At 34.1% G+C, this 12,279-nt stretch overlaps 1 protein-coding gene across 1 annotated transcript in view; it reads left to right on the forward strand.

Moving 5' to 3' along the window:
- The window catches only part of DNAL1 (dynein axonemal light chain 1), a 38,320-nt gene that overhangs the window by 13,875 nt on the left and 12,166 nt on the right, over positions 1-12,279 (forward strand). Inside the window, exon 5 of the mRNA XM_058567302.1 lies at positions 3,663-3,718. Within this exon, the coding sequence (XP_058423285.1) occupies positions 3,663-3,718 (56 nt within the window). The remainder of the gene's footprint in view (positions 1-3,662; positions 3,719-12,279) is intronic.

Here is a 12,279-nt window from a genome sequence, read left to right on the forward strand (position 1 = left end):
TTGATCAATTATTGATGTCTATCGTAGACATGGAATGAGAGTATAGGCATTTATACCGTGTATTTGCTATACTTGACTCATCTCATTTTAGTTCTACTTGTAACAAATAGTACTTCTGCAGTGTATGGCCAGGGAATACACTTTATCTGTGACTATGAAGCAAAAAGAAGCCAACTGACCCATATGAAGGATTGAGCGTATAACTCTAGCTTGCATCCCTCCCCTTTCCTTTCATGAGCACTGTAGTCTTACCTATTATATGCTATGATGAGAGGATCTGAAATAAATAGGTAAGGGGGTTTATAAGGCAGAATAACCCTAATGGCAGTTTATCTTTATTGTACCAAAACTGTGACTGGAAAACTGCTGGACATGATTGTGTTCAAAACTGTGACTAAAAAGCCACACAATGTGAATATTAATAATCTCATATTAAAGATTAGATAATAAATTTTGTTGCCTCGTATCTTTGGTAAAAAAATTATACTTTATGCCTTCAGTTTACTAAATAAATAACATAAAACTTGAAGACACTGTTTTGATTTTCATCAGGACCTGTATGAAGAAACAATGTTTTCCTTCTAGTAGTGCTCTACTTATGCAGCATATAAAGTATGGAAGATATGTAATTGTGTTATGTTAGAACACTTAGTCTATTAACTTTGATATCTTATTATACTTCCCTATATAGCAATAAGATCTTTTTAGCCTTTCATTAGCATTTTCATATGCATTTTTAAAAGGAGTTTTATATATTAAGTTAGATATTATCTTTGAAAGAGTTGCATGTATTTGTTATCCAATTTCTAAAGTTGTTTCTCAGTCTTCATCTTAGTTGACCAACCAGTGTACTTTGACATGGATGATTTCTCTTTCCTCTTTGAAACAGTTTCAATATTTGGCTTTTAGGACACTGTACCCTCCTGATTTCCTCCTGCCTTTCTGGCTACTTCTTCCCGGTCTCATGTCCCCAACTTTTAAATGTTGGAGTACCCCAGGACTCAGTTCTTGGATCTCTTCTCTTTTCTGTCTGCACCTATTCCCCAGATTATTTCATCCAGATCATGGCTTTACCATCTATATGCTGATGGCTCCCAAGTTTATATCTCTAGTCCAGGCATCTCCTCTGAACTCCAGATTCAGATTCAGTTGTCTGATATTTCCATTGGATGGCTAACATCTCATACTTAACAAGTCCAAAACTGAGTCCTGATATCCTTCCCAGCCCCACCTAAACCAACTTCTTGTGTGTTTTATCTCAGATAATGATACCTCCATTCTTCCAGTTGCTCAGACCACACTCCTTGAAAATTTCTTGATTCCTCTCTCACACGTCCCCTATAAGGCCTATTATCTTTCTAATTTCATCTCCTGTTACCCTCTGTTGTGTTTTGTGAGCACTTCTGATGTGGTCCTGCCTCATTGCGTTTGCCCATGATGTTCCCTCTGCCTGTAAGTGTTCTTCCTCCAGATATCCTCATGGCTAGCTGCCTCACTTCCTTTGAGTCTTTACTTAGAAGTCACCTTCTATCTAAAATATCAACTGCTTCCAACCCCCTGACATTTAATTCCTTTTACTTTCTTTTTTTTCCCTTCACACTTGTTACTATCTAATATATTTACTTATTTTGTTTACTATCTGCTGAATCTTAGCTCCATGACAGCAGAAATTTTTATCAGTCTTATCACTGTTATATTGCAAGTGCTTATAGCTGTTTCTGGCATGTAATAGATGCTCAACAATTATGTGTTAAATGAATAACTTTTTGAATAAGCTTTTTATTTTGCATGGAATAGAAAAAAATGAAATGGTAATTTTTCCATGTCAAGAAGCTTTAAAGAATAATTGATTATGTGATTTTCTTAAATATTTAATTTTCACACATTTATAGTTATATGGGGTATATTAGTTTGCTAGGGCTGCCATAACAAATCCCACAGACTGAGTGGCTTAAACAACAGAAATTTATTTTCTCACAGTTGTGGAGGCTGGAAGTCTGAGATCAAAGTGTCGGCAGGATTGATTTCTTCTGAGGCCTCTCTCCTCAGCTTGTGGATGCCATGTTTTCCCTTTGTCTTCACATAGTCTTTTCTCTGTTTCTGTCTGTATCTAATTTCCTCTTCTTTTGATGGCACCAGGCATATTGGATTTTACCTAAAATCATCTCATTTTACCTTAATTACCTCTTTAAAGGCCCTGTCTCCAAGTACAGTCACATTCTGAGGTACTGGAGGTTAGGACTTCAACATATGAATTTTGAGAGGACACAATTCAGCTTATAACATTGGGTCTTGTTTCAATAGTTAAACGATTTTGCATGAATTAGATCACTCATAAAATACATTGTTCTGAAAGTTAAATGTTTCTCGTAAGAGAATTTAAAACAATTTATCAAATTAATTAAAACAAAAGTTTATATAACTATATATGCCTGACACATGCACACATACACATATCATTCATTGTGTACTTACAATAGATTAGGCATTATGCTGAATGCTTTAGACAATTTTCTCATTTAATCCTTATATTCTTATAAGATGTTATATTTCCTCATTTGATATATGCTGAAACTGAGATTCAAAGAGATTTGGTTGCTTCCCTAGAGGGTTGGGATTGGAACTCAGTTAATTGGGTTTGTGTTCTTAACCACTGAATTATGGATGTTATAGAACAGTGCCATCCAGTAGAACTATCTGCACTGTTACAATACAGTTGCCACTAGCCATGTTCAGCTATTAAGCTCTTGAAATGTGGCTAGAGTAACTGAGAAACTGAATTTTTAATTGTATTTAATTAATTTAAATAGCCACATGTGGCTAGTAACTGCCATATTAGACAGCATAGTTATAGAAGTTTAAGCTGTGAAAATGAAATGTATAACTTATGCTTAAGTAATCACAGTACTTTTTTAAAACAGAAATGAGGTTTCCTGTGTTTTACTAGAAATCTTTTTTTTAATTTTGAAAAATAATACATAAAAATATTTATGCAAATAGTTCAAAAGAGGTTACAATGAAAAATAAGTCTCCTTCTAACCCTAGACTCTCACTTCCTCCCCAAAAGCAACCACTGTTTCTACTTTCTTTTTTCTCTCCCAGAAATAGCCTATAGATATACAAATAGAAACATCCTTTTAAAAATTACAAATAACCATTTTTTAACCAAATCACAATCTAATTATTTAAAAGATTGAAAGCAAAAGATTTTTAAAATACTAGTTCATTTTATTTCACTTCTAATACTTTGTAGAATGAGGTGGACTATACATAAATATGTTTCTATTTTCTAGTGTGAACTCTTATACTAGAAGAGATTTGAAATATATATGCTCCCAAATTTAAAGTTCAAATCTTCTTTACTCTTATTTTATCCCTGTAATATTTTTACTAGCCAGCAATTTAAGACCATGCATTCCAAATAGCTAACTATTTTTAAATTTAATATTGACATGATGTGAAATTATAGTTGTAGTGTTTACCTTAGATGATAGGTCAATGTTATTTCCTACTTGATTACCACTTTTTATTAATACAGGCTTTTTTTACTTTATATAAAGATATTTATTATATAAAACTTATTAAAGCTTTACTATTCTAGATTTATAATAATTGTGTAATATGATTCTTATAAACTAAAAATTTCTTTCTTTCCACTACAGAAAACTTGAGGATATTGTCTTTAGGAAGAAACAACATAAAGAACTTAAATGGACTGGTAGGTTGTTATTTATTAATTTAAAAAAGCATACACTGTTTTTCTTAGTATACAAATAATACTTGTCTATTGTAGAAACTTTAAAAAATAGAAAAGCAACTATAAAAAGTACCTAAGAAGCCACTGACAATTTAAATACTGCTAACATTTTGATTGACGTCTTGCTTGCCTTTTTTTCTGTTCTTCAATGGCTATGTAGAGAATGAAATCATACTATACATGTTGTTTTGCATCTCTTTTTTTTTTTTACTTAATATGTAGAGGTCATTTTTCCATGTCCGTTATTCATTCAACAAATTCATTCAGTATATTTCCTGAATGCCTACTTTACCAGGCACTGTTCTAGGCACTAGAGATACGGCAGAATATAAAACAAAGTCCTTGCTCTCGTAGAACTTACATTACAGTGGAGGGAGACAGACTAGTAAATAATTGTATAATACGCCAGGTAGTGATGAATGCAATGAAGACAAACGAGACATATAAGAGAATATAGATTGATGGAGAGCCTTCTCTGGAAGTGAAGAGTGTAGGCTATAGAGCTGACCAAGGAGCAAGTGCTCCAGGCTGAGGTGGGACAGCAAGTGCAAATGTCTTGAAACTGAAGCTGCTTGTTATGCTTGAGTAAGAGCAAAAGAGTTGAATGACGGAGGGAGAATTCTCCTCAGTGAGGCTAGAGTGGGAGCCAGGAACCAGGCCACATCAGGCCTTATAGGTCATAAGATTTTAGACTTTTTTTCCAAGTGGCTTGCAAAGCCCTTGGAAGTTTTTGATCCAAGGATGTGACTTAAGTTTTTAAAATAATTTTCAACCATATCCTTTTTTAATAACAGCATGATATACTATTTTATTGATGTACCAGAATTTATTTAAATTAGTTATTTATTATTCATTATTTCCAGTTTGGAGTTATTATAATAAACACTTATGAATCTCCTTTTAGCTATGTCATTGCATACATCTATGAATAATTCCTTGGGTAAATCCCTTGAAATGGAATTGAAAAGATATGATTTCTTTTAAGGCTTTTGTGACATATTATCAAGTTACCCTTCAGAAAGTTTGTAACAGTTTATACTCCCACCAGTAGTGGATGAGTGTTCCCATTTCCCCTTACCAACCTTAGGCATTTAAAATTTTTTTAAGTTTTGGACAATATATTTTATTTGTATATATATTGGCCTTTGAATTTCCCTGCAAAGAAGTTGAGATGAAACAATATTGTAAAACTAGGCAATTTCAGAAAAGATGAAGCTAATTTCTTTTTCTTGTATCTGTCCCCAAAAAGACAATAATTTTTTTAAAAGAGTTTATTGTTAAATAATTCATAAACATTCTGAAATTTTTTCTGACTCTGGCCACCTTCCTCACCTCCCAATAAGTCTAGCTTCTACTTCATAAGAGCCAGTGGGGTTGAAACTGCAGTGCTTCCCAAGAATAACCTCCCAAGACTAGAAAGGCTAAAATGGCCATTTCCCCATTACAGAGACAGCTACAATACCTGAATAGGAGTCAGTGTTCAAAGGTGCAATTCTGGAATTATCTTAAATTATCTGAATAATATTCCCACTTCTATGTGTCTACATACAAAAAGTGTTATTAATAAATTTACAAATGCTTGGAAATTCTTAGAGATTATACTCTGGAGTTAAATAAAGGAGGTTTTCTTCCCCAAAACAATAACCAGTAGGTGAATTATTTGCTTTCTAGTTAGATATGATGAGTAAAATCCTTAATGATCTGTAAAAAAAATTTTTTTGTTTTTCTAAACGATTGGTAAATTTAAAGATATTTTGCCTTCTCTCCATTCTCTGAGCCTTAGATGGTAACAATTTCAAATATAGGGACATTATTCATAATGGGTAAAATATTAAATTGTAGTACAAAAATTCAGAATTTATTGGACTTCAGACTAAACATTACTTACTTTGAATTATCTGTAAAGAAAGAGTTTGTAAATAAATGTACCCCAAAATTTTTAGGATCAATATGATAGATACTTGATGTTTCCCCAGGTATTTACAGAAAACCAGATTCTCAAGTATTGCTATAGTATACAAATGTAATGTATACCTAGAAACCACAAAGAAATTATAAATATAGGATTAAAGGCATGTATGGAGGTATTATCTAGCTGAACCATCACTTGCTTAGATCTCTTCACTTTCTATAGATTCCTATCAATAACACTCAACAGTTGGTTTTCTTTCCAGGATGTGTGTATATGTGTGTGTGTGTGTGTGTGTACATACACCAAAAACAACATTTTACTAGTCCAAAAGCTTTGCTATTTATGCATAGACTAAAGAAAAATAAATCTGTGTAGGGACACAGATACTAGTCTTTAAGTAGGTTCACATACTAACTGATTTATTCATCTAGACACACCAGCCTCATAGCATGATTTAAGTAGCTACCTCAGGAAGCTACAAATGACTACTCTGATATGTGAAGCATGGAATGTTAAATCGAAGGAAAGGGGTCTATTTAAAACTAATTAGGAAAACTGACTATTAAGGTACATTATAAGCCCATTCGTATTTATGATCTGGCCTCTGGCTTCCCTCCTGATCTCATTTCATGTCACTCTTCCTAGTTGGTAATCTCAAGCCACTGGCAGTTGTCCTCTTCCTTGAATATGCCAAGTCCCTTCCCACTTGAGGACCTTTGTACTTGCTGTATGTATCCTCTGCCTTAAAAACTCTGCTACCCGCATTTCCATGTTACTGGTTCCTTCCTAACCTTCACACTTGAGCTCAGATGTCAACTCCTCAAAAGTGACCCAACTACCGTATATCTAAAGCAACCTTCTAGGCAATAGCTCTTACCACCTATAATTTTTTTTCATCTTTCTTATTATTATTTGAAATTCGTATTTGTTTGTTCTCTCTCCTTCTCTCTGTCTGTCTCTCACTCTCACACACACACTCTCACAAATCCTAAAGAGCACGTTAGTTTTGTTCATCAGCATCTACATTAGTGCTTGATACATGTAGTAGGCACTCTATAAATATTTATTGAATGACTCAATATATTTTAATTAATTATAAAAACTATGAGGTTAAATTTTTAATTCTGAGTAATATATGTTCATTGTAAAAAATCAAGCAATTCATAAATATATGAAATACACTGTGAAAGTCTTTCCTCTTTCTACCTACCTCCCCAACTCTTTGAAGTAACAGAAATAATAATTTTGTATACTTTAAAATTTTTTCTGTGTACATACAAATAAATAGATATCTGTGTGTTTGCGTATATACATATATATATGTTATATATGTTTGTCCTGATAATGTACAAGGCATATTTTTTCTGCTTTTTCATTCAACAGTATATCAGGAATATCCTTCCAAGTCAAAACAGCAGATTTAATGCCTTTTTTTTTAATAGCTGTATGGTTTTCCACTGTCATACTGTAGCGGCTGCGTGTTGCTGTGATGCTGAAAGCTATGCCACTGGTATTTCAAATATCAGCAGGGTCACCCATGGTAGACAGGTTTCAGTGGAGCTTCCAGACTAAGATGGCCTAGGAAGAAGGACCTGACCCCCTACTTCCCAAAAAAAATTGGCCATGAAAACCCTATGAGTAGCAGCAAGCACTGTCTGATACAGCACTGGAAGGTGAGAGGATGGTGCAAAAAGACTGGCAGGGTTCCACTCTGCTGTACACAAGGTTGCTAGGAGTTGGAGTTGACTTGATGGCACTAACAGCAGCAAATAGTTTTCCACAGTATCAGTATACAACAATGTATTTAGCTATTCCTATACTGCTGAGCATTTAGATTATTTCCAGCTACTTTCTTGAGGAAGGAGTGTCTCATTTTTTTTGCTATTACAAATCTTACTGCAGTGAACATCTTTGCTCATATATCCTTTAGCAGTTATTTGAGTGTTTACATAGGCTAGATTCCTAAAAGTCGAAGTGCTGAGGATATTTTTGTGCTTTTAAATTTTTGATAGGTACCTCAAATTGCTCCCACAATACTTATGCCAGTTTCCACTTCCATCAATGGTATATGGGTAAGGATTATCTCCTCCACCCTCAACATCCCTGAGTATTATCCATATTTTTAATATTTGCCAATATGATAGGTAAAAATGGAATATTGTGTTGTTTTAATCTGTATTCTCTAGTTAGTTGTGACTTTGGACATCTTTTTATATACTTATTAGTTATGTTTGTTTCTTCTTTTGGATATTGACCAAACATATTTTTTACCCACTTTCCTACTGGCTTTATCTTTTTCTTATTGACTTCTAGTCACTCTTCAATATTGCTAATAATTACCCATTATTGAGAATGTTATTACTATTATTATTGTTGTTGCAGTTAACATTTATTAACTATGTAGCAGGCTCTTTACATGCATTATCTCATTTGTCCTCATTTTAGGATAAAGAAACTGAGACTCAGATAGTTATGAAAAGTCCTCAAGTATAGTGAATGCACTCTTGAACACATGCTGAGACGGGCAGTTTGTCAAAGCTGTCACAGTCTTCAATATGTATTTACTTTGTCTCAGCTATTCTCTATCCAGGAGTTTTTATTTATTTATTTTTTTGTGAGGAAGATCAGCCCTGAGCTAACATCCATGCCTATCCTTCTCTTTTTTTGCTGAGGAAGACTGGCCCTGGGCTAACATCTGTGCCCATCTTCCTCCACTTTATGTGGAACGCCACCACAGCATGGCCTGACAAGCTGTGTGTCAGTGCACGCCTGGGATCTGAACCCAGGTCTCCAGCAGCGGAGCACGTACACTTAACCACTACGCCATGGGGCCGGCCCCTATCCAGGAGTTTTTAATACTCACATATATGAACAAAGATGGTGGGCCAAGTATGTTCATTGCAACATAGCTTGCATAAAAGACTGCAACAATCTAAGTGTCTATCAGTAGTAGACTAGCTAAATAAATAAATAATATACATGGGGGGAAAATGAGGTAGGACTTACTTATATGTGCTTAAATAGAATAATTTGCAAGATATATTGTTAAGTGAAAAAAAGCAAAGTGAATATTTCTATGTACATATATGCATAGAATATTTCTCGTGATAGCTGTTACCTCTGTGGAAGTGTGGAAGGGAAGGAGTGTAGGGTGAGAAAGAGACTTTTCTTTTTATACTTGTTTGTACTGTTTGATTTTTTCTTATTATCTTGTATGTTACTCTTTAAATTTAAAAAAAACAAATGATTCCGCAGCCCCCCAAAAAATACAAACAAAATATTTGTACACTCACGTTCATAGCAGCATTATTCACAATAGCCAAAAAGTGGAAGCAACCTAAGTGTCCATCTACGGATGAATAGATAAACAAAAAAGATGATGAAGGAGAAGAGAAGGGCAGGAAGGAAGAGGAGGCAAAAGGCAGAGGACTTAGGCAAGATAGTCAAATCCAGGCAATCTGATTGCAAATTCCTCACTACAGTTTAATGCAAACAGTTTTCAGAGTTACTGAATGTATTTTCTCTGGTTTGTCACTTGTCTTCTTACTTTATTCATAGTTGCCATATGGAGTTTTAAGTTTTTTTATTTGTCACGTCTTTATGACTTCTGTGTTTTGTATCTTATATAGGTCTTCACTTCTAGATTATAAAAATAATCTTATATTTTCTTCTAGTACTTGTATAGTTTTTTTAAGTATAAATTTTTAAAGTTGACACCTTTAATCCATCTGGAGTTTATTTTTACATGTTGCATGAGGCAGATATCAAACCTTATTTTTTTCCTGCAAATGGTTAGCCATATATTGAAAAGTCTCCTTTTCCCACTGTTTGGAAATGCCACCTACTCTTGTGTGTGCATGTGTAGGTTCCTGGATGGTCAAGTTTCTTTCTGTTTGTTGTTTTACATATATATTACAGCTCTAATATCATGCCACTTTAATTTTCTTTAGCTTTATGTTTTGATATCTGTTGGGACAAGCCCTCTCTCCTTGTTAAAAACGTTTATGGCTTTTATTGGACATTTACTCTTCAAAAGAAACTTGAAAATCAGCTTATCAAGTTTATAAAAATAAATTCCCATTGGAAGTCTTAGTAGAATTGCATTGAATTTATAGATTGATTTGGAGAGAATTGACATCTTTATAATAATGAGTCTTCCTTTACAGGCAGATTTATTCAGATTTTTTATGTCTTTCAGTAGGATTTTATAGTTTTAATTTCTATAAGGCCTTGTACATTTCTTGTACAAAAATATATTGCTAGGCAATTTATAGTTTTTGTGCTATGATGAATGAGGTAATTTCTCTCTAATGACTTCCTGTTTATAATATAAAAGCTATTTTTGTATGTTTATCTTATAATCAACTACCTACAAACAGTTCTTAACTGTTTACACATCAGATCTCCCTAAAGACTTCTAAGCAACATTGTGTTATCTGACTTCATTACTTTATATACAAAGCAAACAATAATAATCCACCATTTTATGTGGTCTAAAATAGAGGTTTTATAGCACTCCATTAAGCCCTTCGAACTCCTATAACCTCCAACATGATACTATTCACAGAACAGATACTTACTTTTTTGTTTTCAGTACTCATAGTGGTTTGTTGACCTCAAAGAATCATAAACTTTAACAGCTGAAAGGAACCTTAGAGAATTTCTTGTCCAACATCCTCATTTTTTTCCTTTTTTTTATTGTAGTAAAATACATATAAAATTTACCGTGCTAACCATTTTTAAGTGTACGATTCAGTGACATTAAGTATATTCGTATTATTGTGCAACCATCACCACCATCCATCTCCAGAACTCTTTTCATCATGTAAAACTGAACCTCTATATACATTAAACAATAACTTCCCATTGTCCCCTCCCTCCAACTCTGACAACCACCATTCTACTTTCTGTCTCTATGAATCTGACTACTCTTGGATACTCATATAAGTGGAATCACACAGTATTTGTCTTTTTGTGACTGGCATTTTTCACTTAGCATAATGTCTTCAGGATTCATCCATGTTGTAGCATGTATCAGAATTTCTTTCCTTTTTAAGAATGAATAATACTTTATTATATATAAATATGTATACCAATTGTGTATGTGTGTGTATATATATATATATACACATATATGGCATACAGAAATATATATATACACCATATTTTGTTTATCCATTAATCCATGATGGACACTTGGGTTGTTTCCATCTTTTGGCTGTTGTAAATAAAGCTGCTATGAACATGGATATCCAAATATCTCTTTGAAACCCCGCTTTCAATTCTTTTGGGTTTATGCCCAGAAGTGGGATTGCTGGATCATATATTTTTAATTTTGGAGGAACCGTCAAACTGTTTTCTATAGCATATGCACCATTTAACATTCCCACCAGGAGTGCACAGGGTTCCAATTTCTCCTTATCCTTGTCAACACTTGTTATTTTCTGTTTGTTTGATTGTAGCCTTCCTCATGGGGGTAAGGTGGTATCTCATTGTGCCAACCTCCTCATTTTACAGAGTAAGAAACTAAGAGAAATGATTTGTTCACAAGCAGCAGCAGACTAGTTTGCTAAATGCCTGTTCACTCAATGTTCCGTTCTCCAAAGGGCCAGTTTATTGAATGACAGATTTCACTGAATTGATTGACACAAACTTAGCCAGGTTTTACTGATTCATAGTCACCAGATTGCTTCACCAAAATCTTGTCTTTATTACCTACTTACAAATATATAGAAAATTGTGTTGCTGGAATGGTTTCAACACCTTTTGCAATTTTCTTTAAGGTTTTTTTTTTTTGTGTGTGAGGAAGATCAGCCCTTAGCTAACATCCATGCCAATCCTCCACTTTTTGCTGTGGAAGACTGGCCCTGGGCTAACATCTGTGCCTATCTTCCTCCACTGTATATGGGAGGCCGGCACAGCATGGCCTGACAAGCGGTGCCTCAATGTGCGCCAGGGATCCGAACCTGGGCCGCTAGCAGCGGAGCGCACGCACTTAACTGCTACGCCACCGGGCAGCCCCACTTTAAGGTTTTATTTAGTGTTAATTTACTGCAGCTGTTTCATCTCAGCTGTTGGATTTGTCAGTCCATCTTTGTAGAATGTCGGTTTCATATTTTAGACACTGATTACTCCTTAGATGATTAAAACCCATAAAAATAATAATCTAATTGAGCTGGTAAGTGAATCCTTATATTCAGGGAAGTACAAAAGACAGTGGAATAGATTAAAAATGTATTGAAAGAGAGAACTACACCCTGTACATCCAAAATCTATACACCTATCTTATAATCTACTGTAAGTCAATATGCATAAGAAATTCTCATTCCACAAAGCCTTATTCCCAAGTAAAGTCCTCAAATGCACTGAAATTTGGTTATGGCAAAACAGATGCATTCAAATGGCTGAAAGTTCAACTAAAACTAAATTAATACTTCAAATGAGTGAACAAAGCATCACAGACATCTTCAAGTTATCCCATCTAAAGAAATTTCTATCCTATCCTATCTAAAATGAATTGCTATCATTTTTGAGTAGTTAATTTTTCAGTAAATCAGTAAAGAGTAAATTCAGCAAATTGGCTATTTGGAGAATTGATCAAATTGGCTAT

Source organism: Diceros bicornis, chromosome 24, assembly GCF_020826845.1.
Source record: "Diceros bicornis minor isolate mBicDic1 chromosome 24, mDicBic1.mat.cur, whole genome shotgun sequence".
Classification (NCBI taxonomy): Eukaryota; Metazoa; Chordata; class Mammalia; order Perissodactyla; family Rhinocerotidae; genus Diceros; species Diceros bicornis.